The sequence below is a fragment of the Anas acuta genome, unplaced genomic scaffold (assembly GCF_963932015.1).
Source record: "Anas acuta unplaced genomic scaffold, bAnaAcu1.1 SCAFFOLD_223, whole genome shotgun sequence".
In the NCBI taxonomy this organism is placed as follows: Eukaryota; Metazoa; Chordata; class Aves; order Anseriformes; family Anatidae; genus Anas; species Anas acuta.
In genome coordinates, this window is record NW_027075987.1 from 1 (window position 1) to 18,873 (window position 18,873).

Genomic DNA, 18,873 nt, shown 5'->3' on the forward strand with positions numbered 1-18,873 from the left:
CTGGAGGTCCCTGCCCCTGCCCCTGCCTGGGGACCCCCACCTTGTCCCCATTCCTTCCTGGGGGGGTCCCTGTCCCCCCCAACCCCTTCTGGGGGTCCCCAGCCCTGGCTGGGGGTCCCCATCTGCATTTGGGGACCCCCCACCCTGTCCCCAGCCCTTTCTGGGGGTCCCTATGCCCCCCCCCCGTCCCTGTCCCCAACCCCTTCTGCTCGTCCCTGTCCCTTCCTGGGGGTCCCCATCCCCCTTTTGGGGGGTCCCTGTCCTGTCTCTGTCCCCAACCCCTTCTGGGGGTCCCCCGTTTCTCCCCTTAACTCGCCCCCCCCAGCTACGGGTACCGGGGCCGGGACAGCCGCTCCAACCTGCACGTGCTGGCGTCGGGCGAGCTGGTTTACTTCATCGCCTGCGTCGTCGTCCTCCTCCACGTCCCCCTCCGCCGCCAGCGCCACTACCTGCGCCACAGCGACTGCGTGCGCTGGTGAAGCCCGGCCTGGAGGGGGTTATTTGGGGTGTGGGGGGCCCCCCCAGCCCCGTTATCCCCCCCTCTCACCGCCCCGTTTCCCCCCCCCCCCCAAAGCCTGGCCGTGCACCCCGACCGTCTCCGCGTCGCCACGGGGCAGGCGGCCGGCGTGGACAAGGACGGCAAGGTAACGGGGTTGGGGGCTGTCTGCGTGCCCCCCCCCAGCCCCCAAATCCCGTGCCCAGCCCCCGTTTCCTTCTCTCCCCCCCCATTTTTTAATCCCCGCAGCCGCTGCAGCCCGTGGTGCACATCTGGGACTCGGCCACGCTGCTGACCCTGCAGCAGATCGGCCTCGGCAGCTTCGAGCGCGGCGTGGGCTCCCTCGCCTTCTCCACGGCCGTGAGTGCCCCCCCCCAGACCCCCCCCCCCTTGTCCCCCTGTCCTTCTGTCCCTCTGTCCTTGTCCCTTGGTCCCCACCCCATCCCCTTGTCCCCCAGTCCCCCCATTTCCATCCCCCCATCCCCATCCCTCCGTCCCCTTGTCCCCCGTCCTTCCACCCCCCCCGGGGGTCCCCCCGTGTGTCCCCCCCCCAGGACCAGGGCGCCCACCTGTGCGTGGTGGACGATTCCAACGAGCACATGATGTCGGTGTGGGACTGCGCCCGCGGCACCAAGCTGGCAGAAGTGAAGGTGAGGAGGGGGTCCCGGGGGGGTGTCAAGGATTCAGAGGGGTGTCCTCACCCCCCACCCTAAAAAAAAAACCACCCCACAGAGCACCAACGAGTCGGTGCTGTCGGTGGAGTTCAACCCCCAGGACAGCGGCAGCATCATCACCAGTGGCAAATCCCACGTCTACTTCTGGACCTGGAGCGGGGCCGCGCTCACCAAGAAGCAGGGCATTTTTGGGGTGAGGGGGGCACCCAAAGGGGCTGGGGGGGGAGAGGGGGGGCCGGCCGGCACCCCCGAGCACCGCCTGCTGTTGTTTTTTCCCCCCTCACAGAAATATAAGAAGCCCAAATTCATCCAGTGCTTTGTTTTTGACGCCGCCGGGGACGTGCTGACCGGCGACTCCGAGGGCAACATCCTCACCTGGACCCGCGCCGCGGGGCCGGCGGGGAAAGGGGGCAAAGGTTTGGGGGCTGGGGGGGACACTGGGGGGTTTTGGGGAGCTGGGGGGTTGCCGTGGGGCTGAACCCCCCCACACCTTAGCAGAGACGTACCAGATCGGGCAGCAGAGGCGGGCGCACGAGGGCAGCATCTTCGCGCTGTGCCGCCGGCGGGACGGGACGGTGCTGAGCGGCGGCGGCAAGGACCGCAGGGTGCTGAGCTGGAGCCCCGAGCTCCTCCTGCTGCAGGAGGCCGAGGTGGGCACGCGGGACCCCCGAAATCTACCCCGGGAGCCCCAAAAATCCAGCCCTGGACCTCGAAATCTGTCCCGGGAGCCCCGAAACCCACCCTGGGAGCCCCTAAATCTGCCCCGGGACATTGAAATCTGCCCTGGGACCCCATAATGCGCCCCACAGACCCCAGAGTGGTTAGGGATTGGGAAGGGGGGCTGGGGGTGTCCCCTCAGCTCCCCCTTGTCCCCCCCCATCTCCCCCCATTCCCCCTGCTCCCCTCTTTATCCCCCAACCCCCCCACGACCCCCCCGGCCCCCCCCCAGCTCCCCGAGCGTTTCGGCGCCCGTGCGCACCATCGCGGAGGGGCCGGGCGAGGAGCTGCTGGTGGGCACCACGCGCAACGCGCTGCTGCGGGGCACGCTGGCCGACGGCTTCACCCCCATCGTGCAGGTGGGTGCTGGGGGGGTTTTTTTTGGGGGGTCTCCCCTCATGGTGGGGGGCTCAGGGTGACCCCCCTGCCTTTTTTCCCCCCCCCCCAGGGGCACACGGACGAGGTTTGGGGTCTCGCCACCCACCCCTCGCGCTGCCTCTTCCTCACCTGCGGCCACGACCGGCAGCTCTGCCTGTGGGACGGGCAGGAGCACGCCCTGGCCTGGAGCCTGGCCCTGGAGGTGAATTTTTTTTGGGGGGGGGTTAAATAAAGGCTGGGGGGGGGCACAGAGAAGGCCCTGATGTCCTCTGTGCCCCCCCCCCCCCCTCCAGGACACGGGGCTCTGCGCCGACTTCCACCCCGGGGGCCAAGTGGTGGTCGTGGGGCTGCTGACGGGGCGTGTGAGCGACCAATGGGGATTTTGGGGGTGTGGGGGGGGAACAAGGAGCCCCCCCCCCCCCGACCCCTGACACCCCCCCCCGTGTTGTGTGTCCCTCCCCCCCCCAGGTGGCTGGTGCTGGACACGGAGACGCAGCAGCCACTGGCGGGGGGCTCGGACGGCAACGAGCAGCTCTCGGTGGTGCGCTTCTCCCCCGGTGAGCCCCCTTTATCCTTTCTGGGGGGGGGTCTCCTGTGTCCCCCCCCCACCCCTAAGACCCCCCCAGCCCTAAAAAAAACCCTTTTGGGGTCCCGCAGACGGCTCCTTCCTGGCCATCGGCTCCCACGACAACGTCATCTACATCTACAGCGTGGCCGAGGGCGGCCGCAAGTACACCCGCTTCGGGCGCTGCACGGTGAGGGGGGGCGCTTTTTTTAATGGGGGGGGGAAAGGAAGATCCTACCCCCCTCCCCAAAGTCCCCAATGCCCCCTCCTGCCTCCCCCCAGGGGCACTCGAGCTTCATCACCCACCTGGACTGGTCCAAGGACGGCCACTTCGTCATGTCCAACTCGGGGGACTACGAGATCCTCTACTGTGAGCAGGCAACGGGGGGTGGGGGGGCCCCCAAAAAATTTGAGGGGGGTAGGGGGCACCTGGGGGGGGTCGCTCAACTTTGTCCCCCCCCCCCAGGGGACGTGGCCGGGGGCTGCAAACTGCTCCGGAACCGCTTCGAGAGCCGGGACCGCGAGTGGGCCTCCTACACCTGCGTGCTGGGCTTCACGTCTTCGGTGGGGGGGGCAGGGGGTTTTGGGGGGTTTTGGTTTTTTTTTTGGGGGGGTCAAGAGGTTTGGAGGGGGGCAGGGGATTGGGGGGAGTCAAGGGATTGGGGGGAGGTGGGGGGTTTTGGGGGGGGTCCTGGGGTTTGGGGGGGGCAAAGGATTTTGGGGGTGGGGTGGGGATTTAGGGGGGCTCAGGGGATTTGGGAGGGGGTCCTGAGATTTGGGGGGGCTTTAAGGAATTTTTTTGGGGGGGCTCCAGACATTTGCCTGCGGGCAGGGAGTTGCACGTACATGCGAGGGCTCTGGTGATTTGGGGGAGGCTCCGGGGCTATTTTTACTTTTTTTTTTGGGGGGGGGGCTGACCTTGCTGTGTGCCCCCCCCCCCCCAAAAAAAAAACCAACCAGGCGTGTGGCCCGACGGCTCGGACGGCACCGACATCAACTCCCTGTGCCGCTCCCACCACGAGCGCCTGGTGGCCGTGGCCGACGACTTCTGCAAGGTGCACCTCTTCCAGTACCCCTGCGCCCGCCCCAAGGTGGGCTGGGGGGGCCGGGGGGGGGGGCTCCTTACATGGGGAGGGGGCTGGGAGGGCAAGGGGGGTGCATGGGGAGGGGGAATGGGGGGGAGGGAGGGGGCTGGGGGGTGCATGGGGAGGTGGGGGGCACACGCGTGTGCAAGGGGAGGGGATGCACGGGGCACATGCGTGTGCACGGGACACGTGGGGGTGCATGGGACGTGGGGGGGTGCACAGGGACACATGGGTGTGCACCGGGGGGGGCTGGGTGCATGCCACATGCACACGTGTGCCGGGCTGCACGTGGGCACGCTCGGGTGGGTGTGCACGCTGCCACGGGCGTGTACTCATGCTTATACACACGTGTGCAGGCTCCTATGTGTGCATGCTCATGCTCACACGTGTGTGCACACTCCCACGTGCAACTACACGCTCTTACACGTGTGTTCACGCTCCTACATGCATGCGTGTGCTCCTGCATGTGTGCACACTCCTGTGTGTGCACGCTCCACGTGTTCATGCTCCTGCACACGCGTGCACACTCACACACGTGCACATGCTCCCCCCCACGTGTGCACGCTCCTTTAGCTTTGTGCACGCTCCCACACGCTCCTCCCTGCCAGCACACGCTCCTACACGCGTGTGCACGCTCTGACACGCTCCCACCCGTGTGTTCACGCTCCCACGCGCACGCTCCCACACGCCCCCCCCCCCCCACAGGCTCCCAGCCACGTCTACGGGGGCCACGGCAGCCACGTCACCAACGTGCGCTTCACCCACGACGACGGGCACCTGGTGTCGCTGGGGGGCAAGGACACCGGCGTCTTCCAGTGGCGGGTGCTGGGGGGGCCGCCGGTGCCCGCCGGGGGGGCCGCGGAGCCCCGTTGAGGCCCCCCCGTTACCCCGTTACGGGACCAGGGGGGCCCCGGCCCCCCCCCCCCTCAATTTTTTACCCCCCACCCCTTTAAATAAAGCCTTGGAGCGGGCGCCCGGCTCCCCGCCTGCTTCCTGCCGCCGTTACCGGGCCCCGCTTCCGGTCCGGAGCCGGAAGCGGCCGCCCGTTTCCCGGAAGCGGCGGGAGAGCGAACGGCTCCGTGCCGGAAGCGCTCGTGGGGGGGGGGGGTGGGGATCGGATCCCGAAGGTGTTCCGGAAATACCCGAAGGTGTTCCGGAGATACCCGAACCGCGCTCCTGAAGCGCTCGGGGCTCCGGCGGAACTTACCGAGGCCCTTCCGGAAGAAGCCGAAGGTGCTCCGGAGATTCCCGAACTGCTTCCCGAGCTCCCTCCGAAGATTTCCGAGCCCGCTCCGAAAGCTCCCGAACGCGGCAGCGGAGACGTTCGGAAAAGAGTCGAGCGTCTCCGGAAAGCTCCGAGGCCGTTCCGATAAGAGCCGAGCCTTTCCGAAAGCTCCCGAGGCTGCAGCGAAGCGGTTCGGGAAAGAGCCGAAGGGCTCCGGAAAGAGCCGAGGGGGCTCCGGAAAGAGCCGAGGGGGCTCCGGAAGGAGCCGAAGTCTCTCCGGAAGGAGCCGAAGGTGCCGGTGCGGAGGCGGCGGGAGCGGGAGGCGATGGAGGCCCGGGGGTAGCGCGGCCCAGCCGAGCGGCCATGGCGGCCAACATGTACCGCGTCGGCGGTGAGACGGGGGGGGGACGGGGGGGGTCCTGGGGGCCGGGGGGGTCCGGGGGGGGGCCTGGGGGGGGCCGTGGGGGGAAGGGGAGGGGGTGGGGGGAGGGGGGAGGGGGGGGGTTGGGGGGTGAAAAGGGGAGGGGGGACCCCAAAAAAGAGAGGGGGGTTCCTGAAAAGGGAAAGGGGGGGTAAAAAGGGGGGGGGGGCATCAAAGGAGGGGGGGGATTCCAAAAAGGAAGGGGGGGGCCTAAGAAGGAGGGGGGGCACAAACGGAAGGGGGGACCCCAAAAAGGGGAGAGGGGCTCCAAAAGGGAAAAGGGGGGGCAATGGGGGGGGGCAGAAAGGGGAGGGGGGGTGAAAGGCGGAGGGGGGGACCCCAAAAAGGGAGAGGGGGTGGGCAAAAAGGGGGGGGGTCCTCAGGAAAAGGGTGGTCAGGGGGGTCCCCAAAACATGGGGGGGGCTTGAGAAGGGTAAGGGGGGGCCCTGAGTAAGGTGGGGGGCAAAAAGGTGATGGGGGGGCAAGGCCAAGAGGGCCTTTTTTGGGGGGGGTCCTGGGGGGGGGGTGGCACGGCTGGCCCCCCCCCCTTGGGGGCTTAAAACAAAGGGGGTGGGGCTTAATTTCCTCCCCCCCCCCCCCCAGACTACGTCTACTTCGAGAACTCTTCCAGCAACCCCTACCTCGTGCGCCGCATCGAGGAGCTCAACAAGGTGAGCGGCGCCCCCCCCCTTCAAAAAAAAACCCCCAGGGAGGGGTCCCTAAATCCCTGCAGCATCCTCACAACCCCCCCTTTTTTATTTTTGGCCCCCCCCAGACCGCCAACGGCAATGTGGAGGCCAAGGTCGTCTGCCTCTTCCGCCGCCGCGACATCTCCAGCAGCCTCAACAGCTTGGCCGACAGCAACGCCCGTGAGTGCTTTATTTTTTTTGGGGGGGGAGGACCTCTGCTTCTGCCCCGCCCCCTTTCCCCCTCCCATTTTTTAATTTTCACCCCCCCCCCCTCGGGGGCTGGGGGGGGGTGGTGGGGGCAGATCCGGGCTCGCTGCACCCCCCCACCCCGAGGGGCTCTCGGCTCCCTGATGGGGGTGTGGGGGGGTTATGCCCCCCCCAATTTGATCCCAGGTGCCCCCCCACCGCCATTTTCAGGCTGTTTTCCACCTGGGGGGGGGGCTTGGGAATTTATTTTTTGGGGGGGGACACACTGCGGGTTCAGTGGTGGAAACTCCTTGGGATCTTTGGATGAAATGTGTGTGGGGGGGCGCAGAAATAAAAGGGGGGGGGCAAGCAGGGGGTCCCCAACCCTCCTTCAAGTTGGGGGAGGGCTTCTGGGGGGGTCTTTCCCCCCCCCCCCGCGGTATTTTATGCGTGAATCAAGCTGGGTTGTGCCCTCCCCCCCTTTTTTTTTTATTCCCTCTCCGGCACACCCCCGGAGGGGGGGTTTGAGCGTTGTTGGGGGTGGGCAACGACCCCCCCCACATCCCTTTTTTTTCCCCCCCCCTACCAGGAGAATTCGAGGAGGAGTCGAAGCAGCCCCCCATGACGGAGCAGCAGCGGCACCAGCTGAAGCACCGCGAGCTTTTCCTCTCCCGCCAGTTCGAGTCGCTGCCGGCCACCCACATACGGTGCGGGGGCCTCCGGGGGGGCCTTTTCCTTCTTTTCCTTGTGCCTCCCCCATTTTTAACCCCCCCTTTCTTTATTTCCCCCCCCCCCCCCCCCCCGCAGTGGGAAGTGCAGCGTGACGCTGCTCAATGAGACCGACATCCTGGGGCAGTACCTGGAGAAGGAGGTGAGCCCCCCCCCCTGTTGTTTTTTTTGGGGGGGGGAGGGTGTAATTAAAACTGTGTCCCCCCCCCCAGCACCCGGCTGAGCCCTTTATTATTTTTTTGGTCCCCCCCAGGACTGTTTTTTCTACTCGTTGGTCTTCGACCCCGTCCAAAAAACCCTCCTGGCCGACCAGGGCGAGATCCGCGTGGGCTGCAAGTACCAGGCTGAGATCCCCGACCGGCTGGCTGAAGGTTTGGGGGGGGGCTCTGTGACAGGGTGGGGGGCTTCTCTGCCTGCCCCCCCCCCCCGAAAAAAAATCTTCCTGCTCTTCTGAAGGTGAGTCGGACAACAGGAACCAGCAGAAGATGGAGATGAAGGTGTGGGACCCCGACAACCCCCTGACGGACCGGCAGATCGACCAGTTCCTGGTGGTGGCACGGTGAGGGGGGGCCCCGGGCTGGGAAATGGGGGGGGTCGCGGGGAGATTTGGGGTCCCTCTGACCCCCCCCTTGTTTTTTTTTTACCCTTTTTCAGGGCCGTCGGGACCTTTGCCCGTGCCCTGGACTGCAGCAGCTCCATCCGGCAGCCCAGCCTGCACATGAGCGCGGCCGCGGCCTCGCGGGACATCACGCTGGTGAGGGGGGGGGGGCTGTGGGAGGGGGTTTTGGGGTCCCCTTCTGTGTCCTGAGGGGGGTTTGGGGTCCCCTTCTGTGCCCCGTGGGGATTGGAGGGGTTTTGGGGGCCCCTTTCTGTCCCCCGTGGGATTTTTAGGGCCCCCTTCTTCCCCCCATGGGACTTTTGGGGCCCCCTTCTACCCCCATGTTTTTTTTTGGGGTCCCCTTCTGCCCCCCATGGGATTTTTGGGCCCCCTTTCTGCCTCCCCATGGCTCTCTTGGGACCCGTTTCCACCCCCATGTGATTTTAGGGACCCCCTTCTACCCCCATTTTTTTTTTAGGACCCCCTTCTACCCCCAAAAAAGATTTTGGAGCTCCATCCCGTGGGGGGGGGACACACATTCCCAACCATTTATCTGTGTGGGGGTGCACCACCCCCTGCCCCCCATCCCCTCCCCACTCCCCTCAGCTCCAGGCTCTCCTCGGGGGGGTCTCCTCTTTAAATTTTGGGGTTCTCCATGATGATTTTTTTTGTGCCCCCCCCCCGCAGTTCCACGCCATGGACACCCTGCAGCGCAACGGCTACGACCTGGCCAAGGCCATGGCCACGCTGGTGCCGCAGGGGGGGCCGGTGCTGTGCCGCGACGAGATGGAGGAGTGGTCGGCCTCCGAGGCCATGCTCTTCGAGGAGGCCCTGGAGAAGTACGGCAAGGACTTCAACGACATCCGGCAGGACTTCGTGAGCCGCAGGAGGGGGATTTCGGGCCGGGAATCATTTTTCCCCCCCCCATTTTAAGCCTAAAACCTCACCCCCCCCTTTCCCTTCCCCTCCCCGCAGCTGCCCTGGAAGTCCTTGGCCAGCATCGTGCAGTTCTACTACATGTGGAAGACCACCGACCGCTACATCCAGCAGGTGAGGACGCCCCCCGCCTCCCCAGGCTCTATTTTTTTTCCTGGGGGGGGTTCCTGCGTGTTTCCCCCCCCCCCCTTTTAACTCCCCATTGGCTCGCAGAAGAGGCTGAAGGCGGCGGAGGCGGACAGCAAGCTGAAGCAAGTCTACATCCCCACCTAGTGAGTGCAGGGGGGGGCTTTCTGCAGGCGTGAGGAGGACAAGAAGCCCCCCCCGGCCTCCCCTGACCACCCCTTTTTTACCTCCCCCCCCCCAGCACGAAGCCGAACCCCAACCAGATCATCTCGGTGGGCTCCAAACCCGGCATGAACGGGGCCGGCTTCCAGAAGGGGCTGACCTGCGAGAGCTGCCACAGTCAGTTTTGGGGGGGGGAGGGGGGAAAGGATTTTGGGGGGGGTTAAAAGGGTCCGGGGGGGGATCAGAGCATGGCTGAGGGGTGGGGGGGCTGCAGGGCAGGGTTTTGTGGGGCTGGGGGTGGTTTGGGGCTGGCTGCGGTGCCCAAAGCGGGGGTCCCATTGCCTGTGGGTTTTTTTTAACACTTTTTTTGTGTCCCCCCCACCCCCAGCCACCCAGTCGGCCCAGTGGTACGCCTGGGGCCCCCCCAACATGCAGTGCCGCCTCTGCGCCTCCTGCTGGATCTACTGGAAGAAATACGGGGGGCTCAAGACCCCCACCCAGCTGGAGGGGGCAGCGCGCAGCGCCTCGGTGAGCCCCGGGACCGCCCGAGAGGGGATCCCCGCAGCCCCCCGCCCTATTTAACCCCCGTTTTTCCCCCCCCCCGTTATTCCAGGAGCCTCACTCCCGCGGCCACCTCTCCCGGCCCGAAGCCCAGAGCCTCTCGCCCTACACCACCAGCGCCAGCCGGGCCAAGCTGCTGGCCAAAAACCGCCAGACCTTCCTCCTGCAGACCACCCGCCTCACCCGCCTGGCCCGCCGCCTCTGCCGCGACGTCCTGCAGCCCCGGCGCGCCGCCCGCCGCCCCTACGCCCCCATCAACGCCAACGCCATCAAGGCCGAGTGTAGGGTTTTTTGGGGCCGGGGGGGGTGAGGGAGTCCCCCCCAAGGGGGGGTTGCCACTCACCCCGTGCCTCCCCCAGGCTCCATCCGGCTCCCCAAAGCCCGCCAAGGCGCCCCTCAAGATCCACCCGCTGGCGCGGCTCCCCCTGGCCGCCATCGTCAAGGAGCTGGGTGAGAGGCTGGGGGGGGGTTGGGGCTTGGGGGGCCCCCTTCTGTGCCCCAGGAGGGGTTTGGGGGCCCCTTTCTATGTCCCAAGGGGTTTGGAGGGGGTTTGGGGGGTCCCCTTCTGTGTCCTGGGGGGGGTTTGGTGGTCCCCTTCTGTGCCCCAAGGGGTTTGGGGGGCCCCTTTTCTATGTCCCGAGGGGTTTGGAGGGGGTCTGGGGACCCCTTTCCATGCCAGAGGGGGATTTGGGGTCCCCCTTTTTGTGTCCTGAGGGGGGTTTGGGGGCCCCCTTCTGTCCCCCATGGGGTTTCTGGGGGCCCCTTTCCAACCCCATGGCATTTTTGGGAGCCCCTTCTGTGTCCCTAGGGGGTTAGGGGTCCCTCTTTCCCCCCACCATGGGATTTTTGGGGCCCCCTCCCCCCCTTAGGATTTTTGGGGGCCCCCCCTATGCTCCCCCCCCAATGGGGCCTTTGGGTACTCGCAGAGGGCTGGGGGGGGCTTAGGAGGGCTTTAGGGAGGGTCCTCCCCCTATATCTGGGGGGGGGACAGCACCCCCTGAGCCCCCCCCTTGCCCCCATCCCCAGCGGCCCAGGCCCCCCTGAAGCCGAAGACCCCGAGGGGCACCAAGACCCCCATCAACCGCAACCAGCTGAGCCAGAGCCGGGGGCTGGTGGGGCTGGGGGCAAGCGGGGCTACGAGGGGGCGGCCGAGGGCCACCGCCCCCCCCGGGTAAGAGGGGTGGGGGCCAAGGGGAGGGGGCAGGGCCAAGGGGAGGGGGCAGGGCCAAGGGAAGGTGATTGACAGGTGAGGGAGGGGGAGGGGGTAGGGGTATGGGAAAGGGGTGGGGGCTTGGGGAGTGGGAGGGGGCCTATGAGAGGGGGTGTGGCTGTGGGGAGGGGCCAGTGGAGGTGATTGACAGGTGGGAGGGGCGGGGCCTATTGGAGGGGGGCCTATGGAGGGGCGTGTCCAATAGTGGGTGTGGGATGGGAGTGATTGACAGGGTGGGTGTGCTGCACGGGGGTGATTGACAGGTCACTGATTGAAGGGGGGCGGGGCTGGGAGATGGAGGGCGGCTGGCGATTGGTGGAGGCTGAGGTGGGTGGGCGGGGCCTGATGGGAGCTCCACCCCCCCTTCCTCCCCATGCAGGTGGGGGCCTCGGGGGTCCCCTTCTCGGCCAATGGGCGGCCCCTGGCGGGGGGGCTGCGGGCCGGGCCCCCCCCCCGCCAGCAAGCGCCAGAAGCTGAACCCCGCCGACGCCCCCAACCCCGTCGTCTTCGTGGCCACCAAGGACACCCGGTAAGGTTTTGGGGGGGGAGGTCATGGGGGGGGGACTCCTCGCCCCCAAAACCCCAAACCCACCCTTTCTAACCCCAATTTTTTTCCCCCCTCCCCAGGGCCCTGCGGAAGGCGCTGACCCACCTGGAGCTGCGCCGCGCTGCCCGCCGCCCCAACCTGCCCCTCAAGGTGAAGCCGGGGCTGCCCCTGCGGCCCGGGGGGGCCCTGGCGCCCCCCCCGCCCCCCCACCCCGCCAGCACCTCGGAGCCGATCGTCCTCGAGGACTGACCCCCCCACACACACCTCCCCCACACCCCCTCCCCCTGTCCCTCGCCGCATCCCTTTTGTATTTTTTTTATTTCCATAGAAACCGCGCGGGTTTTGGGGGCTGGGGGGTGGGCGGTGGGGGGTGGGGGGGAAACGCTGCCCTCCCCCCACCCCCTTCCCCCCCACCCCCCCCCCCACCCCGTGGGACCCTTTTGTACGTGGAGCGACGCCCCCCGGTTTTGTATCTCGGGCTGTCCCGGTTCTGTAGCGACAGGAAATAAACCGACGGCTTTTCTTCAACCTGCCACCCCCCTCTTTGTACCGCCCCCCACCCCTCTTCCCCACCCCCACCCAGAAAACGGTACCGGGGGGGGGGGGGCGTCGGGGAACCTTCGGGGCAGAACCTTCGGGCGGAACCTTTGTGCTAAGGGAGCTGGTTTCCGAGTGTGGGGGAAGCTGAAAGCGGGCGGACCGCTGGAAGGGGAGGAGGGTGTGTGGGGGGAACCCGGCGGTGCGGACCGGAAGTTCCCTCAGGACCGCCCGGAAGTAGCCGCCGAGCGGTTTCTCCGCCATGGACGGGGACGGCGGCCCCGGCCCGGAGCCGGTAACGGCGGCGGGGCCCAGCCCGGCCCCGGAGCTGCCCCCGGAAGCGGATCCGGACGTGGAGCCGCTGCCTCGGGGCGGCTTCCGCTGCCGCTTGTGCCAGGTGGCGGCGGCCAACCGTGAGTGAGGGGGGCACCGGGGGGGGAAGAGGCCGCACCGGGGCCGTTCCGGGCTAACGGCGCCGCCTCAGGGCCCAGCCTGGCCGAGCACCTCCGGGGGAAGAAGCACCAGCGGCTGCGGAGCCTCCGGGCCGAGCGGCGGGCGCAGGAGCAACGGAGCCTCTTCGTCAGCGGCTTCGCCCGGGGCACGGCGGCCGAGGAGCTCGCAGCCTACTTCGGGGCCTTCGGGGAGGTGGTGGCGGTGGTGATGGATAAGGAGAAGGTACCGGGAACGGGGAGGGGGCACCGGGAACGGGGAGGGGGCACTGGGAGGAGGCAGCAGTAATGGGGAGGGCACTAGGAACTGGGAGAGGGAACGGGGAGGGGGCTCCGGGGACTGGGAGAAGGCACCGGGAACAGGGAAGGGGCACTGGGAATGGGGAAGAGGAACGGGGATGGGGCACTGGGAGGGGACAACTTTAATGGGGAGGGGGCACCGGGAACTGGAAGAGCAATGGGAAGGGGCACCAGGAATGGGGAGGGGACCCCGGGGGGCTGACATTTGTCCCCCCTCAACCCTCCCTCAGGGTGCCTACGCCATCGTGGAACTGCGGGAGGCGGCGAGCCGCGAGCAGGCGTTGGCGCAGCCCCAGCATGCCTTGGCCGGGCGGAGCCTCCGCGTCCGGCCCCGGGAGCAAAAAGATTTCGCCCGCCCTTCGCCGGGACGCGGCGCCCACCGGGAGCCCCTCGGCGCCGGGCAGCTGGAGCGGGCCTTGTGCCAGGCCAACGATGTGAGCTGGAGGCTCGGGATCCCTCGTGGGAGGTCCCCGGGGGGGATTCGGGGTCAGGGAGGGCCAGTGGGGTGTTTTGGGGCGCGTGGGGCCGGCGACGAGGCTTCTCCCCACAGGTGGACGCGCAGATGGAGCAGCTGGTGGGGCTGCTGGAGTTGAGCGAGGGCGAGCGGCGCCTGCGACACCTCCTGGTCGCGCTCTTTCAGGAGGTTTTCTCCGAATTCTTCCCCGGTGAGTCCCCGTTTGTCCCGTGGGGTGTGCAGGGAGCCTGGCGTGGCCCTGGGGTGACCGCAGGCATCGTCTCCTCCCGGCCAGGCTGCTCCGTGCTGCCTTTTGGCTCCTCCGTCAACGGCTTTGACGCCCACGGCTGCGACCTGGACCTGCTCCTCGACTTGGAGCCCACCAAATCCCTGCAGAGCTCGGCCCGGGGAAGCCCCGGGGCAGAAGAATCCATCCTGAGCGACATCGACTTGGCGTCGGCCTCGCCCCCGGAGCTGCTGGAGCTGGTGGCGGCCGTGCTGCGCCGCTGCGTGCCGGGCGTGCGCCGCGTCCACGCCGTGCCCACCGCCCGCCGCCCCGTCGTCAAGTTCAGCCACAAGCAGTCAGGTTTAGCGGGCGACATCTCCGTCGATAACAGGTCTGGGGGGCGTGCAGGGGGGTGCGCGTCCGGCCCCCTCCTTGTTTTGTGACCCCCCCTGTGTCCCCTCCCCACAGGCTGGCGCTGCACAACACGCGGTTCCTGCGGCTCTGCGGCGAGGCGGACGAGCGCGTGCGGCCGCTGGGCTACGCCGTGAGGCTGTGGGCCAAGCAGCAAGGTTTGGCAGGTGAGTGTGGCTGGGGGGTTCTGCGCAGAGTTTGGCACTTGGGGGGTGCGCGGGGCCTCTCTGATGCTGTACGCCCCCACCTCAGGAAACCCCGCCGGGGGCGGCCCCCTCCTCACCAACTACGCGCTGACGCTGCTGGTGCTGTTCTTCCTGCAGACCCGCAGCCCCCCGGTGCTGCCCGCGGTTGCCCAGCTGCGGGAGCTGGCAGGTAGGGCCCTTCCATCCGTCTGTCCGTCCGTCTGTCCAGCAGGGCTTTTTGTTTTGTTTATTTTTTAAGGATTTTCTTTCTTTTAGGCGATGAGGACCGCGTCGTGGTGGCCGGCTGGGACTGCAGCTTCCCCCGGGACGCGGCGTTGCTGGAGCCCAGTGCCAACAGTGAGAGCCCCAGTGAGCTTTTGGGGTCGGAGGAAGGCGGTGGGGCTGAGGACCCCAATATTGAGGCCCCCAGCGCTGCCCTCGCTGCTTTTTCTCCCCCAGGCTCGCTGCTGGCCGAATTCTTCTGCGTTTTCGGGGACTTCGACTTCTCGGGCCAAGTGCTGTCGCTGCGGGAGGGCCGGGCGCTGCCGCTGCCGGAGGCCGGCGAGCTTTTCAAGCAGGGATCCCTCAACCTGCAGGACCCTTTCGAGCTGAGCCACAACGTGGCGGCCAACGTCACCGAGAAGACGGCGGCGCGCTTGGGGCACTGCTGCCGCGCCGCCGCCAAGTACTGCCGCAGCCTGCAGTACCGCTGCAAGTCCACCAAGGGCCGGGGCTGGGGCCTGGTGCGGCTTTTCCAGCCTGGCGCCGTGGAACCGGGGGCGGGTGCCGCTTCCTTCCTCATCTCCATCCCCGTGCCTGCCCCCTGGTGCCCCGAGGAGCCTGGAGGAGGCTTCAAGGAGATCTGCGCCGGCATCGCCTTCGTGCTGCGTGACGTCCTCCTCTGCGGCTGCACCCCAGGGAAGCCCCCCAAGCAGCTGGGAGCCCCAAGAGCGGGGCAAAGCCTCCCCCAGGACCCTGTAGGGGGTAAGGAGCCACCAGGTGACACCGCAGGAGTGGAGGAGCCACCCACAGCCTCCAAGCGGCCCCAGCCTGATGGGACGGACGGTGCTGCGCCGCCCCGTGCCAAGAGGCCGCGGGTGAATGGCCCCGAGCAGGAGGAAGAGGAGGATGAGGAGAAGGAGGAGGAGGAGGAGGAGGTGGTGGCGAGCTGGAGCTGTACCGTCTGGCACCACGTGTGGACGGGCCGCCGCCGCCTGCGCCGGCAGCTCCTGCACGGGGCCAGCCCCGAGGAGCCCGAGGAAGGGGGGGACTCGCTGGAGCTGGAGCAGAAGGTGTCAGAGGCCATCGTGCAGCACGAGGGAGCCGCCCGGCCGCCGGAGCCGCTGCTGCGCTTCGAGGCCAGCGCCCGGCTGGCAGGAGGGGGGCGGCGGGAGCCGCGGGTGCTGCTTCGCCTCACCCCCAGCCCGGCCCCGGGGCCGCTCTTCAGGGACTTCTTCCATTTCCTGCAGGCTTTCCTGCCCCCTGCCCTGCGGCGCCGCCTGGGCTGGGGGCCGGGCGCAGCCCCCCAGAGCTGAGGGGGGCAGCGGGGAGTGGGGGGAGGGAATTTATGGAATTGATGACTTATTTTCTTATGCTTTTTACAATAAAGGCCCGCGTTGGAGCAGCGCTGGTGTTGAAGTGAGGATGCGTAACGGGGAGCTTAATTAATATTTGAACATTAATAACTAATATATTGATATTAATATAATTTAATGTCAATAATGGATGTTTTACTGACCTTTAATAATGCAATACTTTAATCCAAGCGCATTAACATGGGGGACACCGAAGACGAGAGGGGGCGCTGTTCCCCGTTACGCCCCTATCACCTCTCCCTACTACCGCACTCACGGCGAGGTCACCGGCCCCGTGTTCCCCCCTTGCCCCCCCGTGTTCTCCGCCCTTTGCACCGCGTCTCAGCGCCTCTCTTCCCCACTTTCCCCCCCCCTCTCCGCCCCGCCGAGCGCCGTTTTCCTGGTGGCGGCGCTCCCGGCAGCCCCCGCGAGCAGCGCACGCCCCCTCATTACCATAACCCCTCTTCTTTCCCCACCCTCCATCGCTATTTGCATACCGCGCCCCCATTGGCTCACCCTCCTCCCGCCTCTCCCTCGGCTGCCCGCCCTTCGCTCTCCCCCGCCTCCACGCTCTCTATTTGCATAGCTCCGCCCACGGTGGGCGGGCCGGGCGCGCCGGCGCGCCATGGCGGAGCGGGAAGAGCGGCGCTTCGTGGAGCTGCCCCGGGACTCGGTGCGGCTGATGGCGGAGAGCGCGGGCGTGGAGCTCAGCGACGAGGTGGCGGCGCTGCTGGCCGAGGACGTCTGCTACCGGCTGCGGGAGGCCACGCAGGTCCGCCCGGGCCCTTTTCCTTGCTACCGGACCCGGTGTTGTTACTGGTGCCGTTACCGGAGCCGGTAACCGACGCGCTCCCGGTTCCCAGCAGAACAGCTCCCAGTTCATGAAGCACACGAGGCGCCGCAAGCTGACCGTGGAGGATTTCAACCGGGCGCTGCGCTGGAGCAACGTGGAGGTGCAGGGGCTGAGGGTCCCCTATAGGGTTGGGGGGGGGGGGGGTCCCGTTACCGGACCCGTTACCGGACCCGTTACCGTCTGTGTGTGTGTGGGGGGGGAATGTCGTGTTCCCGCAGGCCGTGTGCGGTTACGGCTCCCAGGACGCGCTGCCTTTCCGTGCCATCAAGGAGGGCGAGCTGTACTTCCAGGAGGACCGCGAGGTCAACCTGGTGGAGCTGGCCCTGGCCACCAACATCCCCAAGGGCTGTGCCGAGACGGCTGTGCGAGGTCAGGACCCACCCCGGTGCCCCCCCTGCCCCGGTACCCTCCCTTGCCAAACTGAGACCCCCCCCAGAGCACTCAGAGCCACCGCCATGCTCCCTTGCAGTGCACATCTCCTACCTGGATGGCAAAGGCAACCTGGAGCCACAGGGAGCTGGTAAGGAGTTGGGGGGCAGCTCGTGGCCCCCCCACGGCACCAGGAGGGGCAAACCCCCCCCCCCCACACCCTGTAACACCGTTCCCCGGCAGTGCCCAGCGCCGTCTCCACGCTGACCGACGACTTGCTCAAGTACTACCAGCACGTCACGAGGGCCGTGCTGGGTGATGACCCCCAGCTGATGAAGGTGAGCTTTTTTTTTGGGGGGGGGGGGTGGGATAGGGGGTCTCCAGAGCGGGGCTCACCCCTCGGCGTCCTTGCAGGTGGCCCTGCAGGACCTCCAGAGCAACTCCAAGATTGCTGCCCTCCTGCCTTACTTCGTCTACGTGGTCAGCGGGGTGAGTGCCTTGGGGTTCTTCTTCTGGGGAGGGGGGGGCGCAGCCGCACGCTGAGCCCCCCGCGTGTCCCCCCCATCCCCCTGTTCCCCCCCAACAGGTGAAATCGGTGAGCCACGACCTGGAGCAGCTGAACCGGCTGCTGCACATTGCCCGCAGCCTGATCCAGAACCCCTACCTCTGCCTGGGCTCCTACGTCCGCAGCCTCATCAGCAGCGTCATGTACTGCGCCCTGGAGCCCCTGGCCGCCTCCATCAACCCCCTCAACGACCACTGGACGCTGCGCGACTACGCTGCCATGCTGCTCAGCCGCATTTTTTGGTGAGGGGGGAGCTCCTCTGTTTTTTGTTTTTTGCTTTTTTTTTTTGGGGTGGAGGGCAGGGGGCTGGCGCTGTGCCCAGGGGCGACTTTGGGACTGGAGCGGGGTCCTCCCTTGTCGCCCGCAGGACCCACGGCGATCTGGTGAGCGGCCTCTACCACCAGATTCTCCTCTCCCTCCAGAAGGTGCTGGCCGACCCCGTGCGCCCCCTCTGCTCCCACTACGGCGCCGTGGTGGGGCTGCACGCCCTGGGCTGGAAGGTGAGCAAGGTTTGGGGTGTGTGTGTGGGGGGGGGTACAACGCTGCCTCTCCATGCCCCCTGCCCCTAGAACAATCCCCCCCCCTCCTTGTCCCTGCAGGCAGTGGAGCGCGTCCTCTACCCGCACCTCTCCACCTACTGGGCCAACCTGCAGGCCGTGCTGGACGATTACTCTGTCTCCAACGCCCAGGTGAAGGCAGACGGGCACAAAGTTTACGGCGCCATCCTGGTGAGTGGCCTGGGGGGGGGCGTTTGGGGACCCCCTCCTTGGGATCCCCTCGTTGCCCACGCTCTCTCCCCAGGTGGCTGTGGAGCGCCTGCTGAAGATGAAGGCGCAGCAGGCGGCCGGCCAGCAGCCGGAGGGCTCCCCACGACACAGCCCCAGGCCGGAGCCCCCAGCCGAGGCGGGTTTGGGTCTGGGCCGGCCCCTGCTGCAGCTCGGGGGGGGCAGCGGCGGTGGCGGCCCCTCGGCAGCCCCCCCGCCGCCGGCCCTCTCTTTGCACGACATGTACCGCGAGCTCTACGACTTCTTCGGTGACAGCCTGGCTGCCCGCTTCGGCACGGGGCTGCGGCCCCCTGCCCCGCCGCCACCGCCGCCCCCCGGCACCCCCGAGAAGGAGCCGCCGGCCTTCGGGGGCGAGGGGGGGGCCCGCAAAATGCCGCAGCTGACGGCCAGCGCCGCCGCCAGCCCCCCCGAGGAGGAGAGCCCCCGGCCGGCGCTGCACCGCTCCGCCAGCCTGCCCCGCGCCCGTGGCATGGCACGGCAGCCCGGCCACCGGCCAGGGGCTCGCGACGTCTTTCAGAAATGCCGTTTTGCCCCCCGCGGGGCCCCCCGCTTCAGCTTCGTCATCGCGGGGCGCCAGGCGGGGCGGCGCTGCCGGGGTCGCCTCTTCCAGACCAATTTCCCCCAGCACCATGGCCCGGGCCACGTCTCCCGCTACGCCCAGAAACTGCCCATGATCGGCCGCACCGCCCGGCCGGCTCGGCGCTGGGCTCGTGCCGAGTATTCCCTCCATCTCCTCCTCTGAGACCAGCCCGGGGCTGGGTGCTCGGGGTGCTGCCAGTCGCTGTGGTGCCAGCCGGGCGGTTAATAAAGCAGCAGGCGCTGTTCAGCCTGGAGGATTTGTGGCCTCGGTGGGGTGATGG

General features: G+C 67.6%; 4 protein-coding genes across 5 annotated transcripts; all 4 read left to right on the top strand.

Annotated features, from left to right (window-relative positions):
• Positions 1-311: 311 nt before the first annotated feature.
• Positions 312-4,886, top strand: EML3 (EMAP like 3; the record flags this gene model as incomplete). The annotated part of the gene is given in 18 exon segments (XM_068668298.1): positions 312-475; positions 575-644; positions 746-856; positions 1,051-1,146; positions 1,229-1,363; positions 1,457-1,586; positions 1,669-1,820; positions 2,120-2,140; positions 2,142-2,246; positions 2,336-2,467; positions 2,559-2,625; positions 2,733-2,822; positions 2,923-3,020; positions 3,113-3,200; positions 3,297-3,380; positions 3,383-3,394; positions 3,791-3,921; positions 4,621-4,886. Coding segments are annotated over 18 exon segments (1,854 nt in total), but the record flags the coding sequence as incomplete, so codon positions are not given.
• A 156-nt stretch (positions 4,887-5,042) lies between these two features.
• Positions 5,043-11,679, top strand: MTA2 (metastasis associated 1 family member 2). Its single transcript, XM_068668281.1, is given in 19 exon segments — positions 5,043-5,531; positions 6,165-6,232; positions 6,337-6,430; positions 7,026-7,143; positions 7,244-7,307; positions 7,419-7,536; positions 7,622-7,724; positions 7,820-7,919; positions 8,451-8,639; positions 8,739-8,813; positions 8,913-8,971; positions 9,067-9,164; positions 9,376-9,515; positions 9,601-9,829; positions 9,908-9,930; positions 9,932-9,998; positions 10,575-10,719; positions 11,138-11,287; positions 11,386-11,679. Coding segments are annotated over 19 exon segments (2,037 nt in total). The 5' UTR covers positions 5,043-5,503; the 3' UTR covers positions 11,555-11,679.
• A 246-nt stretch (positions 11,680-11,925) lies between these two features.
• Positions 11,926-15,492, top strand: TUT1 (terminal uridylyl transferase 1, U6 snRNA-specific). The gene is made up of 9 exons (XM_068668280.1): positions 11,926-12,255; positions 12,327-12,517; positions 12,822-13,025; positions 13,142-13,256; positions 13,341-13,662; positions 13,740-13,849; positions 13,935-14,057; positions 14,144-14,236; positions 14,327-15,492. Exons 1-9 carry the CDS (start codon positions 12,105-12,107, stop codon positions 15,400-15,402), a joined length of 2,385 nt encoding a protein of 794 aa, XP_068524381.1. The 5' UTR covers positions 11,926-12,104; the 3' UTR covers positions 15,403-15,492.
• Positions 15,493-16,025: 533 nt separating this feature from the next.
• Positions 16,026-18,839, top strand: TAF6L (TATA-box binding protein associated factor 6 like). Of its 2 annotated transcripts, none has more exons than XM_068668282.1 (10): positions 16,026-16,213; positions 16,305-16,394; positions 16,513-16,663; positions 16,764-16,814; positions 16,907-17,001; positions 17,078-17,152; positions 17,250-17,470; positions 17,596-17,728; positions 17,828-17,956; positions 18,030-18,839. In XM_068668282.1, exons 1-10 carry the CDS (start codon positions 16,067-16,069, stop codon positions 18,753-18,755), a joined length of 1,818 nt encoding a protein of 605 aa, XP_068524383.1. In that variant the 5' UTR covers positions 16,026-16,066; the 3' UTR covers positions 18,756-18,839. The 2 variants fall into 2 exon arrangements, with proteins under 2 accessions (XP_068524383.1, XP_068524384.1); XM_068668283.1 differs by having other exon boundaries at positions 16,308-16,394.
• The last annotated feature ends 34 nt before the right edge of the window (positions 18,840-18,873 follow it).

What these genes read in the sequence shown, in the direction of transcription:
- TAF6L (XM_068668282.1), top strand. Translation starts at nt 16,067, where the DNA reads ATGGCGGAGCGGGAAGAGCGGCGCTTCGTGGAGCTGCCCCGGGACTCG. An exon ending in TGCCGAGACGGCTGTGCGAG is followed by an intron (nt 16,664 to 16,763) that starts GTCAGGACCCAC and finishes GCTCCCTTGCAG; the next exon opens with TGCACATCTCCTACCTGGAT. An exon ending in CTGCTCAGCCGCATTTTTTG is followed by an intron (nt 17,471 to 17,595) that starts GTGAGGGGGGAG and finishes TGTCGCCCGCAG; the next exon opens with GACCCACGGCGATCTGGTGA.
- TUT1 (XM_068668280.1), top strand. Translation starts at nt 12,105, where the DNA reads ATGGACGGGGACGGCGGCCCCGGCCCGGAGCCGGTAACGGCGGCGGGG. An exon ending in CCTTGTGCCAGGCCAACGAT is followed by an intron (nt 13,026 to 13,141) that starts GTGAGCTGGAGG and finishes TTCTCCCCACAG; the next exon opens with GTGGACGCGCAGATGGAGCA. An exon ending in CCAGCTGCGGGAGCTGGCAG is followed by an intron (nt 14,058 to 14,143) that starts GTAGGGCCCTTC and finishes TCTTTCTTTTAG; the next exon opens with GCGATGAGGACCGCGTCGTG.